The 16,263-nt window shown below is 35.0% G+C and overlaps 3 protein-coding genes across 5 annotated transcripts; all 3 read right to left on the minus strand.

Annotated features, from left to right (window-relative positions):
• Positions 1-3,841: 3,841 nt before the first annotated feature.
• Positions 3,842-4,955, minus strand: LOC140880588 (uncharacterized). Its single transcript, XM_073285159.1, has one exon. The coding sequence runs from the start codon at positions 4,674-4,676 to the stop codon at positions 4,062-4,064; it is 615 nt and encodes a 204-aa protein (XP_073141260.1). The 5' UTR covers positions 4,677-4,955; the 3' UTR covers positions 3,842-4,061.
• Positions 4,956-7,220: 2,265 nt separating this feature from the next.
• On the minus strand, positions 7,221-11,862 carry LOC140880879 (U11/U12 small nuclear ribonucleoprotein 48 kDa protein). 3 transcript variants are annotated; one of them, XR_012149729.1, is made up of 5 exons: positions 10,557-11,862; positions 10,143-10,257; positions 9,584-9,691; positions 8,138-9,095; positions 7,221-7,531 (listed from the first exon to the last, which is right to left on the minus strand). XR_012149729.1 is itself a non-coding variant. In XM_073285729.1 (4 exons), the coding sequence occupies exons 1-4, from the start codon at positions 11,843-11,845 to the stop codon at positions 8,388-8,390; spliced, it is 2,220 nt and encodes a 739-aa protein (XP_073141830.1). In that variant the 5' UTR covers positions 11,846-11,862; the 3' UTR covers positions 8,055-8,387. The 3 variants fall into 3 exon arrangements, 1 of the variants encoding a protein (XP_073141830.1); XR_012149728.1 differs by having other exon boundaries at positions 7,222-8,048; XM_073285729.1 differs by lacking the exon at positions 7,221-7,531 and having other exon boundaries at positions 8,055-9,095.
• A 1,159-nt stretch (positions 11,863-13,021) lies between these two features.
• LOC140880880 (uncharacterized) lies at positions 13,022-14,592 on the minus strand. The gene is made up of 2 exons (XM_073285730.1): positions 14,185-14,592; positions 13,022-13,806 (listed from the first exon to the last, which is right to left on the minus strand). The coding sequence occupies exons 1-2, from the start codon at positions 14,539-14,541 to the stop codon at positions 13,423-13,425; spliced, it is 741 nt and encodes a 246-aa protein (XP_073141831.1). The 5' UTR covers positions 14,542-14,592; the 3' UTR covers positions 13,022-13,422.
• Between the last annotated feature and the right edge of the window lie 1,671 nt (positions 14,593-16,263).

Consider the following 16,263-nt stretch of genomic DNA (forward strand, 5'->3'; position numbering starts at 1 on the left):
ACCATCAACTCTGCCTCCTGTGCTATGACGGTCATTAGTATCCCTAAAATACATATTAATCATACATAATTGCATGTGTTGATTCTTTGCATTAAAGTGCTTTTTCTACTCCTTGTTTTTATCTTTTTGTTTCATTTGAGTTGTATCACATTTCTTACCATGTCCTATAGTGTTTGAAAAATCTATATATTTTTAAATTTCTGTCATGTTTTTGTTTGTATTTAATTATGAAAATTTAGTGTTATAACATCAATAAATTATTGTGTTCGAGTATTCTACATGAATGATAATGACATTCCTTTCCCACACATATGCATGCCAATTGTTTTCATTTTGCACAGACATCTCCCCTTTAAATCCATAAACACAACTTTAAATCCATGCCAAATTATCATTGTTCTTACGTTACGGCCATGCTGGAAGATTGAGCTTAGCAAGACGATTGCTAAGAAAAAATTGAAGAAATACCTTTTCATGCAGCATTTTTGGGATGATATAAAGTTGTGATCACGATTGCTTTTTGAAGCACTGAACTTCTTATTTGCATTTGCAACTTACCATGTCTTTTGATGCAACACTTCGTCTTTGATATTAGACGTTTTCAATCCAGTTATTTTGTTCAAACTGAATTTATGCTGCCATTAAACTGATTATTTCAATTTGGATAGAGTGCAATGTACATGAAACAATTCTAAACTGATCAATATTGGAAATGACGTGATAATGTACGTATTAATATTCCACTTTGAGATCCAATGGATTTTATTCGTTTGTATAATTGATCACAAGAGCCACCAAACAAGATCGGGATTTTGGAAAATGTGCATATGTATATAATATAATGCCAACTAACAAGTGACAAATTTTGACGTATTTGGGTTGCAGGAGATGAGATATGGTCTTGCATATGCACTGTTCTGTTTTGTTCAAGACCTATTGAAAAACAATTTGATTATACACACAAATACTGCAAAATGCACAAAAAGAAGAAGAAAAATTTATATTTTCCTACGTATATGTATTGGAAATAAAATAAAAGGGGCTTTTGGAATAATACTTTTCCATTGGATTTTTGAACAATTTTCCAAGCTACGAGTACAACTTCACGTGACTTTAAACAAATAGGTATTTTCAAAATATAAATTTTAATTTAATTATTAAAGGGTATTAATTTAATTATTAAAAAATATAGGTACTAATTTAAACAAATAGGTATTTTCAACACAACTTTCCACTTAATTCTTGAACTAAAAAAATAGGTATTAAGTTAATTATTAAAAAATATAAATGGATATTTTTGGTATATAACTTTTAAACTCTCGCTTAATCTTAATCTTAAAAATCAAACCAAACATAATAGTATTTTCAACACAAGTTATCAATTCTTATTTATCATACCTTTTATCATTCATTTAATAATCATTCAATAATCCTATCAATTGAACCAAACACTGCGTAAAGGTTCAAGCATTTTATCCTTAGAACAGAATATTTGCAACAAATTTTGGATTCTCCAAATATTTACTAAAGCTAGGATCCTGATTAAATCCATTGGTAGTGCTAATAACATCATGATCAGGTCCTTTAACCCTAAATTTTACAGGACTTTCAGCAGATGATGTTAGGGAGCCAATTCGAGACTGGCATTCAAGTCCTAAGAATACTGAATGGAGATGAAAAAGAGAACAGGAGATGAATAGAAATCTGATAACTTTATTCAAGAAAAAAGTATGAAAATACAAGAGAAATCTTTCTAATTTCTCTCAACCGACATCTTATGCCGGCTATCTTTTATTTATTGATTATTGTCTATTTACAAGTAATGATATAATCCTCTAATTCTTCTGTTTCTTTGGCCCTGATTACTTTTGGCCTCTTCCTCCCTTGTATCAATATTCAACTTACATTCCCTAGTCTTTTCTTTATTTCCTTGCACTCCTTGGATGTGTATCAGATGTCCACTCCAAGACCATATTTGTAAGAACTATGTTTAAAAGAAAACCAATAAATTCCTATATTTGCAACCAATCACACTTCCATCACTTTAGGAGATTTTGAGGGTGTGGCTTCTAGCAAGTTCTTCTCCCTTCTGGCTGCCTGCAAGTGAATCAGGCATATAATAACAGTCTAGTTATTAAGATTTGAAATGCATGTATGTGCGCGAAACTGGAAAATGCAATATGTTAGGATTGCACCAACCATTTCAGCCATGGTGTTTTTGTAAGCTTTGTCCAACTCTTCACAAACCACAACGATCGTGGGACGGCCAGAGGCAGAACTGGCTACACAGAGCACTGCTATCTGCAGTATGGATTCGAAGTCTATGGTGATAATATCTCCATTCATGCATGGATCCTGAAAATCTGTCAATGGTCGCCTTGTCATGTTCACGTCCTTGGCCTGGAAAATGTTTTTGAGAATCATTGCCTTTATAAGCTTCTTAGTACACACATTGTGAAAGATGCATGAACCGTATATAAGCGAACTTTTTTATTGTGTATGCAGAATACCTCACCCAACATCGGGCTGTGGAATGTGTTAATGGGACAGATGGAGAACATAATAGGAAACAACAGAGGCATAATTAAATTTTCTTGCTAGAGGAAGGGACTTGGGCCTGGGCATTTGCCACTAGGCATTTGATGAATCGTCAAAAAGTCAAAACTTGTGTGTGCAGGTTCACTGATGTGCAAATAGCTGAGTGTTGATAAAAGCTACCTTTCTAATCAGTTGATCTCTTGCATTCAGGTCTAGCTCTATTACTCGTTGCCCGGATAAAAGTTGAAGCATGACTATACCAAAACTATATATATCACTAGCACAAGTCAGCTTGGCATTACTCATGTATTCAGGATCCATATAACCTATGGTTCCCCGAACGTCTGTATATACTTTACTTTCTTCCATTCCAAGCATTCTTGCCAATCCAAAATCCGAAAGCTTTGATTCCATTTTTTGAGTCAGAAGAATGTTTGTTAGCTGCGAACGGCGGAAAAAAATTAAAAATATTGAGAAGAATTAGGTAAAGAAAAACCAAGGACATCTGGAGCACAGAACAACTGAGACACATTTTCTTGATAGACTTGGAATCCTGTGCTCAGATTTCGAAACATCTTGTTCATTACCTTGATGTCTCTGTGAACAATGCAACCATCTACATGGTGATGCAGATATTTAAGAGCAAATGCACAATCTCTCAAGATTTTGACTCTTAATGCCCATGTTAGTACACCATCTTTGCCTGCTAATCACATAGAAATGATCATGCATCTGTATTTTCCACAGAACTTCGTAAGAAATATTCAAAGTAATATACATACTCAAGAGATGTTCAGCAAGATTTCCTTTGGAGCAATATTCATAGACAAGATACTGTTTCCCATCTTCAAAGCAGCAACCGAAGAGACAGACAAGGTTCGCATGCCTGACTCTCGAAAGGCCTTCGATTTCTCTAACGAAAGAATCCGAGGTGTTTGTTTGATATAACTGCTTGATTGCCACTGGTTGTCCGCTTGGTATCATGCCCTTGTAAACTTGCCCTGCACTGCCTCTACCTAGGTACTTCTTTTCGGGGAAAAAGTTAATCGCATTATCAATCTCCATTTTTGAGAATCTGTAGAGGGCTGAGCAAGAGGCAGTGAGGCCATTGTCCTTGAGATGTTTGTTTTCTTTTTTTCGATTTTTTAACATGTATTTTATCAATGTGATGATGATTGTTAGCCCCCCGGTCGCTAATATTATTGCTAAGAGAGCTTCTGCCAGATTATCTGATGACATTATAAGGAAGGGTTAAGATTAGTTTTAAATAAACTTAAATGTGCATATCTTTTACTGCAGCAAGAGCCAAGTGGTGACTATGAAACGAAGTTCGACTTACAGTTGAGTCTGATGTAATTCACTTGTTCTGCACACAAACAAATGAGGAAAATGTCAGATCAGCAACTAGGGGATTGCCACACTACAAAACAGAAGTCGCCCCTGAATTTCTAGTTCTATCCCTTGATGAAAATACACATATGCTTGATAATGAAATCAGAAAACAAATAGTTATTGGTTAAGATTCAAGAGTCCTGAAACATGATGCTCGTTTCACCTGGTTCGACCAAATCCGGCAAGCATCTACTGAAATCACCATTCTCAGAGGAACCATTCATTTTCTCAGCTATCACTGAGGCAATAACAGCAACTAGACAGGTGGCCTTTTCTCCATGATCATTTTTATCAACCTTCAAGTAATCTAACAGAGAATCGGTTTCTTTCGATATTGCAGAGGTGCAGTTGCCACAAGCATAATCAAATGAGGAAGAGCTGAAAAGGGAACATTTTCCTGTGACATCTGTTTTAATATTTGACAACTGAAGTGTAGAGCATTGGCCGCTTCCTCTGTAGAAGTGATCAAATCCACAAGTGTGAGCCGACACGTTTGGCTGTAGAGTAAACGGTCCAGAGCAGTCGTTCCAGCGATCTTCAGCGATGAAGACATATCCTGTTGGACTTTTAAGGGCTTGAAGGGCTAAGGCGTGCAGAAAAACAAGAAGGGCGTTTTGACAGCAGGTTGATTTGGGAAAGAGCCCATTCCAGTCTTGGAGTTGTTCTTGAACTCGAGTGCATCCTCCGATTGGTTGGTAAGGGAATGCAGAGAAATTCAACCCACAAACTGCATGACACAAGTGCATATGATCAAGAACATTGAAGGAAAGTACTTCTGATTCTTGAAAATGGTTGTTTCATTAGATTATTATAAATTTCTTGTGACAATGAGCAAATTGCGGAAGCCCTTCAGCTTGAAGTACATGAATGACACCAAAAAAAAATCATTGAAAGTGAAAAAGATAACAAAAAAGAGAAAACATTATAAACCTGGATTGGACAATGAAAAACTTTGAACATAACAGAGAGTTGTGACCATAACAAAAAGAAGATTAAATCTCAGAAATCTCTCTTTCATTTTCCTTGTTACTAATCTGATTTAACAGGCCAGAAGTTCAATGTTTGTTGCCGCCTTTTCGAAACCAGTATCTTTTTTTTTTTTTTTGGCAGCAAAATGCAACGGATACACATTTATACAATACATTTTCCTCATTAGAATCGAAGTTGGATAATCTTATCTATTATTTTCTTGCTTTGTAATTGTCACCCCGGATACAATCAAACTTTTCTTGGGCTTGAATGTACTAATTAATGAAAACCCGACTAAGTTCATGGATGCCCTCGAACTTGGCGCAAAGCCTCTGTTAATTAATGCGAACATGAGTGAATGGAGAAAATAAGTGTGTGTTTAGTTCAAGAAAATTCATGGAATGATGTTCCCAAAGATGGTTTTGGACAGATATAACGTACGCTGCGGTTGGTCTATGTTTTTTTTATTTTTTTGACGTAAACGGTTGGTCTATGTTGATTGTTGAGGCACCCAGTCAGTGGTCAAGTTCTTATTTTGCATCAGATATAATATAATCAATCCAAGAGATATATAACCTACGGAGTTTCGTTTGCATCTATGAATTTTGATTATAATTTTATTCTTAAAATGAAATGATTTATAAAATATTAAAATGACATCTTTTTTATTTACACATTAGTAATCCAAAGCAATGTTCTAAAAAATGATAGGCGCCCAAGTCACCCACCGCCTAGCGCCTAGTCGTCTAGGCGGGGCTTAGACGGTTTTTTTTTTTAGCCTAAATATCTAATTATTCTAGTCCGATCCATCTTAGTATTTCTCTAATAATTTTTCTTTATCTAATTTACCTATTTCTCCAATAATTCATCGTTATCGAATTCAACTCGAAATATATGACATTTCTCTCGTTTTCATCCGAACAAATTGATGGACAAATATGTCAAATAATCTTTTTTTAAAAAAAATTGAAATTAAAAAATATAAAAATATATGTTAATCTAAGCGGTCGCCTAGGCGGATTCTGAGACGTCTAGGCAGCGATTAGACAGTCTAGACGGCCGATTAATGTAATAACTCCCAGAAAATTCAACTGTCTGAAAATCGAGGCGGTGGTGGGCAACCGCCTAACGCCTAGACGCCGTCTTTTAGAACACTGATCCTAAGTAGAATGTATTTCAAATGACATCATTATTGGTTGGATTTGAATTCATCATATTAACATGAAATACTATATAAAAATCAAGGGGTAATTTTTAAGTTTTTTTGTTTATTTTTCGAAACAACAAAAATACATTTGAAATCTATGAATTTGAATTTCATCAATCCTAACACAATTTAAGAGTTTTGATACCATGAACACCCACTTTATACAACTATATGAACATTAACTTAAATTACATCCATGAAGGTTTCTCTGTGTGTGTCTAGTTAAAAGTTACGACATTTAGGTAGTGTTTGGGAGAGCTTCTTAGAAGCGCTTATCAGCTTGTTCGTTAACAAAAGTTTAAAATTTTGTGAAATTTTATTAATAAAAAGCTGAAAAGTACTTTTAAAAAGCTCTCTCAAACACTACCTTAGAGATATATAAAGTTTTTGACCAAACATGACTGATTATATTTCTTGAAAATATTTTATATATCTCTTAAGTTTTTTTACCAAACATGACTCTTTATATTTCTAGAAAATAATTTATTCTCCAATAAATTAGAAATATCCGAACATAACATTTTTATTCTATTTTTAATTCTTTTCCGGAATTAAATTTTTTGTTTCACTTTTAGATTTTCTATGCAATTACAATTTTAGATTAGATCAAATTTTCTCCCTCCAAAACATAACTGTGTAATTTTATAATAATACAACTCAATACATTACATTGTCAGTGTCACCTTTGAACACCCAAACATAAAACATACACAAAAATTAATATAAAACTTCTCACATATCAATTTTATTAAACTGATTCTCGACTTGACTCTCAAAAAAATATTAACTTTTATTTTAAAAATATTACTTTTTAATATAGATACAAATCAAATAAACCCGGATTAAATCTAAAATCACGCCACTTTGCGAGCGGACAAGGTTGGTTATTTCCGTTTTTCTTAGACAAAATCAAAGAAAAAAGAAAAGTTCCATTTTCTAATATAATTTTTCATTCTCCACGATCTTTTTAAAATATCTCACACACTATTAACAAAATTAAAATAACTAAAGCTGTCCAAATAATAATAATAATAATAATAACTAAAATGTATGTGACATGATATTACTTCCAGCATAAATACCGTGAGACCCATAATAAAATTGTAAAACAAACATTGTAAAAACAATGCCTTTACAAAAATTGTAAAACAAACATAATAAAATTCTCAAATGAAACCAAAAAATAGACGACAGATATTAGCTCTGTTTTCATGTTTGCGAACACGAGAGATAAAAGGACACAACAAAACACCAAAAACAGAAATGAAAAATATAAATAAATATTGAGAGGATCAAACTTGAAACTCTGTTAACTGCAGAACATTAAGTGGTCTCATTCGAACTTCAGTACTCCGCAGACAATCCAAAGGGAAGCAATAATCAACCTCAAAACTCAAGTCGGCAACTGAGAAACAGCCAAATTCCCTTTGAAAAGGCCAAAGTAAAAATAAGAGCATACAGAAAACCAGACCCTTAGATTGGGCATCTAAACAGCTAAAAGGGAGGGCCTTCAAGCAGGTGACTCCACATAGAATTAAAGTTACCATGCTCAGCATAATGACATGCGATGATGAAATAAATAATCACAGTTCAACATTATGTATAGTCCTTGTTAAGGATGCCTTGAGTTCCCCACTTGGGAATCATGAAACAAAATGCCATCAAAATTTTATTTCACACAACGTGATTTAGTATTCCTAAAGTTCATGCTCAGCATTCAAGCTTGTTCAACACACTAACTATGAGGAAGAAAAGTACATGCAAATAGTTAGTTATATAAAGGTTGTTTTTCCGGTGAAACAGCAGAGACCACATTGAAAGAGAGGTGAACAACTCAAACGAGAAAGTTAAGCCAAAAATTCGAGAATAATTCAAGAAGGATACAGAGAAGGATACAGGTGGTGGATAAATTGTGACACCTTCGCGACTGCTTGCTGGCTCACTTGATGATGGCAAAATTAAAAGGGAAACTTACTTAATATTGATCACAAAGAAGTAGAGCAATTTGGAAAACATCGCAAGAAACTTTACCTGGGAAACAAATACACTTAATATGGCTGCACCAGTCAGAGTGCGAACATCAATGAAAATTTTCATAAATGGAGATGACATCACCGACTCGACCAACCAGTTTCACTTATAACATACAGCGAAGATCATGCATCATCATAACTCTGCACAGGATCATATCTGTCCTCTAACTCGATATTCTTGTCTGTTCTGCTTCTCCATCTATTCCTATGCTCATATTGATCTTCATTTCCATCTCTGAGATACCTGTTTACGTTACTTCTCCCTCTGTCCCAATGCCTCCTGTTGTCTTCCTCACTATCTCTACGTCTTGGTTTCTTTTGCTTCTCCCTCTGTCCCGATACTCATCTCTGTCTTCTTCTCTATCTCTACGATCTCTGCTTGTTGTGCTTTTCCCTCTATCCCTGTAATCCCTATTTTCTTCATATCTGTCTCTCTTACGAATGTTTTGGTCGCCCTCACCTCTTTCTTTGTTACGACTGTTTCGTTCATGTGGCGTTCTACTTCGGCGTGATCTTGTGGAATAACCTTCTTCAAAGACTTCCACATTATCACTCCTTCCACTATCCATCTGTTCTCGTGACTGACTCCTAGCATGTCTTTCCTCCCGGCTTCTTGAGTTATCATCTCTAACACGTCCAACCCTCTCAGTATTTCCATTGAAATCTGGTAAGCTGCTATGCCAACTGGAATCTTGTCTTCTTTGAGACAGAACACCATCCGTGAAGTCCTCTGAATCATAGTGAGAATTAAACTCGTTTCTGTTATCACGTGACTGACCTTCATAATATTTTGTCACCTGATAATTTCTTGATCCAGAAACAACAGTAGCACTTTCATGCCTATATGAATATTCAGATGCAGATACATCTGCCTCTTCAGCTGTCTTTGACACGCTACCAATCCCCCCAGCTTGCTTGATTTCCACCATATATTCCTCTATAATATCCCTTAGGACCTTTAGGCCAACACGAGGGAGGGAGTATAAAATGTTAGTTCAAGCTGTTCTAGATACAGTGATTTATTGATCAGAAAATCAAATGGAAAGGAAATATAAACTCAAGCGAGTTAAAATACCAGGTGCAATCATAGTAAAAATAAATAAATCGCTGACATAAAAAAATTAGGGAGAAACAGCAGTCGCCTTTCCCTCTCCCACCACTCCCCAGAAAAAGGTAATAATGTACATGCCTACATGGTGTGATTTTAGTATCTCATGTAGATGTAGTTCTGGCATTGCACGGTTCCAAAGCATTCAGCCAAGCCAATTTGTCAAGATGGATTTTTTTCACCATGTTGAGGACAAAAACGTGGATACCAAATTCACTATCCCAACTCTCATACTGTCATGCAAAAGTCCATGCCACATTAAAAAAGCACAATGAACAAGAGGAGAGGAGTAAGATTTCATGAATAACAAAGAAAACGAAACATAAAACTCCATACCTCTGTAGTATTTCGTTTTAGTTTCTTGCCGCGATAAGACATCCTTCTGCGTTTGTAATCTCTTTCCTCAGCTAATAACTCCTCCCTTGTCTTGACCTTATTTGCATCCTAAAATATCATAGGATGTAGTGAACATATAAGAGAACATAAATAAATAAATCTTATCACTATTTATCAAAAATACAAATGTCTTGCAAGTTGCAAATCCTGCAAACAGTATCATAAATATTACAATCATCAATCTGATATCAACCAACATACCCCCATTACATAGGATAAAAATATACACGCACAAAAACAAAGAACCCCTGAAAACTTTTGTAACTAACCATAGATCTGGTCATCTCACATTAAAACAAGAGTTTCCCAAAGAGAATAATAAGTGGTTTTTCTACAGATGTCCACTCAAATCCTTGTTGTTTTAGGCAATATGCCCTCTCTTGACTTCCTACTACGTTTCATACATCAACATTCTTAATCATACCATAACATCAAAATCAGTACTGTATTAATAACATCTTTAATGCTCATCACTGTTTCTATAAAAACAATTAGGCACCTGATTGCGTGACTGCTGCCAAAGAAAACTGTCGTGCTCAATTATAGGTCTGTAGTCCACTCGTTTTTGCCGTTCTTCATCGGCTATCTTGGAGACATATGCATGTTCCATGTTGCTGCAAAGGGAATAGGTAACTAAGATGTTTGTAATTTGAACACTATAAACTCCTAAAAGAAAATAAGCAAAATTCGACGAGCAAATTCAACGCAAAGAATCTGAATCCTATAATTGGGAATGTGGGAGAAACTGAAACTCCTATTGAGAATGAGGGAGAAATTGGATCTCCTGCACACTACAAGATAGTACATAAATCCACTGCATCTAATAATGATGAATTCTTTCTATAGATGAGAAAACAGCAGGGCTATCTAAATTTTCAATAAGGCACATAAATGAGTACAACATGATGTATACCGTTGGTATATAGATAATGGTTGTGAACAGCGTAATGCCCTAATGTTGCCCTCAACCATGGAGCGCTCATGCAATGCAGCCACAGCTGCTGCAACCTGTGAGATAAAAATCATACTGTTGCCAACAGTGTGACCGATGCAATCTCTCTCACTTCTCTTCCCGTTATCCATTGGCACATTATTTCGAGTTTGCTCTTCCATTTCAACCTCAACTCTGTCCAAGTCGTCAGAGTCAGCATCTTGTCCCTCAAAAGGAAATAATGAAGCATTTGAGGCAGACTCCATTATACATTCTTTGAACACATCAAGGGTGAAAATTTTCCCACTTCCTTCACCATACAATATACCAAACTGTGAAGCTAACCACATTAACACATTAAACAAAACCGGGCACTCAAATCTCCGGTTATCCAACCACTTATCCTCAGATATAATATCTACATCGCTAAACAGAAACCCTGCCAACCTAAAAGCTTCCCTCATGATCGCCTTCAAACAAAACTCAACCAACCAAATCATATGATCTCGCATGGAAATATCAATGATCACGCCGTATTTAGGAGAGTTTACAACAACCCACTCACGCAAACGCAACAACATACAACCTTGCAACCTCAGAATGGCACGCAAAACTCTAAAAGAGTATGTAGACGGAAAAAGCCCACCACCCCACCCTTGCAGTTCATTCTGAATTGCACATATCTCAGACGGAAGAAACCTAATGTTATCTACCGAAAAACCAACTGCTAGAGCATCCTTGCCATCTTCATTGAAGTTAGCACACTCGATATACAAAACCCTAGGCAAAGTAAGCGATGGAGGCGGCGGAATGGAATGGTCATTGTTAACTAGGACAACGGGGCCAGGGCAGCTCTGGTAAAAAAAATTGTTGACAGGGCTATTATGATCGAAATAGCTTTCAAGTGAGAAGCAGAGTTCGGAGGAATTGCTAGGGAAATGAAACTCAGAGGAGGGCGGTGCGTTAAGAGTGCCGGGGTAGCGGAGGGCGCGCGGAAGAGAGACTGAGGAAGGGCAGCGGAGGTAGTGGGAGAAGAGGGATGAAGAGGGGACGCGGTGTGTGGGATTGAATGGGCAAGGGAGGAGGGTTCCGGTGGAGGCGGGCGTGGCGGGGACAGAGTGGAGGGTAGTTGTGGAGAGGTCGATGAGGGATGTGAGTGTGGAGAGAGCTGCGGACAGGGAGGGTTTTGGGTTGCGGCCATGAGAGGGGGCGTGCGGCGGCGGCGGCGGCGGAGGCGGAGGAAGGGCCGTTGGCGGCGGCGGAGGATTCATGCCGGAGATCTGTTTCGCCTGCATCCTGGCGGAAAAATCAAGTAAAAAATAGAGAATTTGCCTTTTTGGATTGGGCTCGGAACATTTGGGCCCTGATTTAACAAAAGAGTGTGTCCAAATATATGGTTGGGCCTGTAGTGGCTCAGTTGTAAATGGTAGGTTAGTTAATGGTTATAATAAATAATAATATGTCAACATTTTTTTTTGTTTTTCAAGACAAAACTATTGTCACAAATCGACGATTAATTTTCAAGAGATGCATCCATGTGTTTATAATAAATTAATATAGTCTTCAAAACGAACTAGTCGGACAAGTCGATCTACGAAACAAGCTGGTGGAACAAACCGATGCACAATTCACCATTTAACGAGATAAGATGATTAATCCAAAAAAACCTAACTATTTTTTAATTATATTGAACGGGTTGATCCGAAACCGTCCCATATCAGCATTTTGACAACTCTAATATATAATGTTTACAAAAAAATTACCTTGCCTAATCACACGAAAAAAGTGATTTTTGCACTCACCTCCCTTATACTTAATAAATTGGGAGAAACCTCCTTTTTAACATACACTCCTTACGTCAAATAAAAAGTTATGTTTTTTATCCAATATAACACAAATTATTTAAATACCCTATATAATATACTAAATTTATATATGATTGTGAAAAAATATCCATCAACAACTTTGTAGAGCATTATATGTTAGTTACCATGATTTAAAATCATTATTGGTACAGTAAATGTCAATTGAGTGGTGATATATTTTACTTCAAATATTAATGTATAATTTATTGAATATGATTAATATGTAAATAATTTTTTTTTATATAAATTGAACGTTTGTAGAACAAATTAAAATTGTTGATTTTATCTCAATTATTGTTAAAAAAGATGTAAAAATAATTTGTATGAAACAATTTAGAATTTGAACATGACTTCGATGCGTGTATATATACAAATGACAAAACTTTTATCTATGTACGTGTGTGTATATGCTATTACTAAGGGTATTCAAGTAAATCGTGTACTTTTTTAATGGAAAACTTAACATTTTATTTGACAAAGGGGTGCAAGTGCCTAATTACAAATTAGAAGGGACGTTTGTTTCAAATTCATTAAATACAGGGCAGGTGAGAGCAAAAATTCACATGAAAAATTCATCAACAATTCATGCAAAAAACCATGTTACATGTATCAAATTGCAATTGTTTTTATATTTATACATATTTAAAAAATTGTCATACCATTAACAATCAATTGGGAAGGTAACAAGAAATGTTACATGAGATTTCCCCCCCCCCCCCCCTCCCCCCTAATCGCGAGAGTATGAGAACCTGGCTCACACAATGAATGTGTGTTGACCATTAATAAAGTGTATAATTACATCCCATCTCGTTCATAGATGAGTAGCAGCTTTGTTGTGGACTCCAGACCGAGCATCGTATGAACTTAACCTTCAATCATCAATACCTTCGGTCATCAATAGAGGGGTTTCCGCGGTTCTTCTCCATTGTCGTTCCAACTCGGTATCCATGTTAAACTAGCCTTATGGCATCGTGTTTGATACTTTATCTACCCTTGGCCTGATCATCCAACTCGTCCCAGCCGCCAAAATCTTGAGAATTTATCTTCCCGGTTTTGGCCGAGACATTACTTGAAGCCAGCCACGATCTGTAATCCCCCGCTGCTCTCTTCTGAGGACGGGCACGAGTAGTCGTTCCTTTTGTCTTTCTTGGCCCTGTATTACTTGTAGCTCTTGCACGGGTTCTTTTCTTGCTCTTGGACTTGGTTCTTGAGACATCAGAGGACTTTTTCCACAATGTCTCAGTTATTAAAGAAAACACTGACTGAGCAATCGGTAGAGCCAACGCCACGAAGATTGAATCTGTTTCGGTTCCTAGCACAAGGGAAGTGATTACTGCTGGTATCATCCACCCAAAAGATCGCAACACCTGATTTCGTTATTTGAACAAATTGGTTTAATTTCAGGATATGGTAATCTTATTGTTGCTCTTCAAAATATCCAAGTTCTGCCCTCTATCAAGCAAACTTTTGTAAACCTTTACAAGTTTCCCACAAGTCTTGGATTCACCAATGTAAAGTACAACTTGCACCAAATTAAGGCGGAAACATTGAAGGTGGTGTTCTTTGGAAAATTAAAAAATCCAATCGAATTCCGATGGTGAATGTAGGCTTATAAGTCATCAAGAACAAAAAATATCAAACATCAACGGAAATGTAAAGAACTCCCATTAAGAACCCTAGAAAGAATCTGACAACTTATCTCGCAAATTTTCATTCCAAAACTATTGAAAAAGCAGAGACAGTACCTTCCAAATCCATTTAAAGCTGATGGAAGCTTCTTGAAGCCCAAACCCTACATCTACCTCTTCGACTACTTCCTCTTCATCATCATCAAAATCATCAGACCACCAAACCCTCTTCTTCGCGGCGTTCTGAAACCCGAACTCACCCTCATCATCACAGTCATCTGTCAAATATGCGTCACTAAGCCTGGACCGTTGGTTGAGATTTACATTTGCGTCCAAATTCCACCGTGAACCGCCGCTCCGGCCGCCGGAAAAACAGCGCCAAAGAATGAGATTGTTCACCGAGATTGGTCGGAGATAATTGGTGGAAGCTGGAATAGGGAATGGATTGAGGAATGGGAAGGAATTGGACCCCATCTGATTTCAGTAAAGTGAAACATTATCCTCCGACCAAGTTCAATTTTGGTAAATTCTTCTTTATAGTATACACTGGTATTTTATTTTCTTGTAGGATATTTTTTTGTTATTTGTAAATTAATGATTTTTTTTTTAAAAAAATAAATTATCTAAAAAATTTAAAATATAATTAAAGATATTGTACAATTTTAAGATATAGAAAAATAAGATTGAGGATTTTAAAAAGAAAATGAAAATATTTTTAAAAAAAGAGTAATTAAAGTTTCAGCAAATTAAATTGGAAACTATTAGTTAGTAAAGGAGTAGATTTTTAATTAAACAGTGATATATTAATTTATCTATCTCACAAAAGGCATACAAACCAGAGAGTGCGGTGAACTATTTTTATGGATCAAAAAATACAAAAAACATTTTTTTTTTCTAGACACAGCTGACCCCAAATCCAAATTTAGGTTCGGACATTTAAGGGCAATTTACCATTTAATTTTCACATAAAGTCACTCCCACAAATTTAAAATTCATCTTTAAATAATTTTATTAAAATGTATAAGGTTTCGGGTGCATTAAGATTGTAGTAAAAAAATGTACATTATCTAAGCCCTTATATTATATTTTTAAAGAAATTAGCAGAAAACGCGTGTATTGTTAGTAGATAACAAACTTTGTTGCACTATGGATATTTCTCAATTTCGTAGACAAGTATAATCAAATAATTTTGTTTTAATTCTTATTAATAGTAAACATTGTTTCATAGTTTTTGTAAGTAAACCCATTTAAAAAATTAGACTCTACAACAATAGTTCAAACACTAAATATACTATTTAAAATGAATGGTAAATTATATCCAATGTTTTCATAATTGAATTGGTGATCGAATCGGTCTACCTTATAAAAACGGTACAACTAATCGGTTCATTTAAATCGAACGATCGAACAAAAAAACAGTTTATATAATGCAATATAATTAATAATATATTTTGAATTTTAAAAACCCAAAAGATGCACATAATAAACAATAAAATATATTTATCGTGGCTTGAAACTAAATAAATATATAAATATATTCAAAATATTAATTATAGTTAGATATTTTTTAAATAATAAATTAATTAATTTAAAAAATCTAGTATTACTAAAATAATATTTTTAATGAAGTACAAATTCTAAATAATCGTGTATATATATATAAAATATATATTAAATTTAAAGTTTTAAAAATAAACAAAATTAATTTTTCGAAAAAAAAAAATTCAAAAAATTCAAAAAACTAGTTGAACCAGTTTTCTGGTTCTTGATCGGTTAACCATTAAAAAGCGTTTTTGAGGTGTTCCAAATCAGACCTGTGACTGGTTTTCAATCGAACCGGTCGATCAGTTTCAGTTTTGAAAACATGTATTCTATCACCTATAATTGTTAAATGAATTGAAATAAAGGGGAGTTCCAATTTATTCACGAGCTTAATCCAAATTTCAGAGTTAATCAAGCAATACATGCAACGATATAACATTTCCTCCAAATATTTTAATCTAAAGGTGGAATATTAAATTTATTTTATTTTAAACGATAAAAAATATAATAAGATTAAGCCAGTCAAATTTCTAATAAAATAAACTTCATTCAAATAAGGGGTATGGAGTAAATCTGATTCAAACATTTGAAACAACATAACTCATCTTTTTTTCCTATGTTGATTGACTCGGAGGAACTAAAGGACTTGTTTAG

Source organism: Henckelia pumila, chromosome 2, assembly GCF_033568475.1.
Source record: "Henckelia pumila isolate YLH828 chromosome 2, ASM3356847v2, whole genome shotgun sequence".
Taxonomy (NCBI): Eukaryota; Viridiplantae; Streptophyta; class Magnoliopsida; order Lamiales; family Gesneriaceae; genus Henckelia; species Henckelia pumila.

Coding starts and splice junctions, on each gene's coding strand:
- LOC140880588 (XM_073285159.1), bottom strand. CDS start 4,676: ATGCACTTGTGTCATGCAGTTTGTGGGTTGAATTTCTCTGCATTCCCT.
- LOC140880879 (XM_073285729.1), bottom strand. CDS start 11,845: ATGAATCCTCCGCCGCCGCCAACGGCCCTTCCTCCGCCTCCGCCGCCG. Junction 9,692..10,142: donor GGCAGCAGTCACGCAATCAG/GTGCCTAATTGT, acceptor ATGATATTTTAG/GATGCAAATAAGGTCAAGAC. Junction 9,096..9,583: donor TAAAACGAAATACTACAGAG/GTATGGAGTTTT, acceptor GTTGGCCTAAAG/GTCCTAAGGGATATTATAGA.
- LOC140880880 (XM_073285730.1), bottom strand. CDS start 14,541: ATGGGGTCCAATTCCTTCCCATTCCTCAATCCATTCCCTATTCCAGCT. Junction 13,807..14,184: donor GCTTTAAATGGATTTGGAAG/GTACTGTCTCTG, acceptor TAACGAAATCAG/GTGTTGCGATCTTTTGGGTG.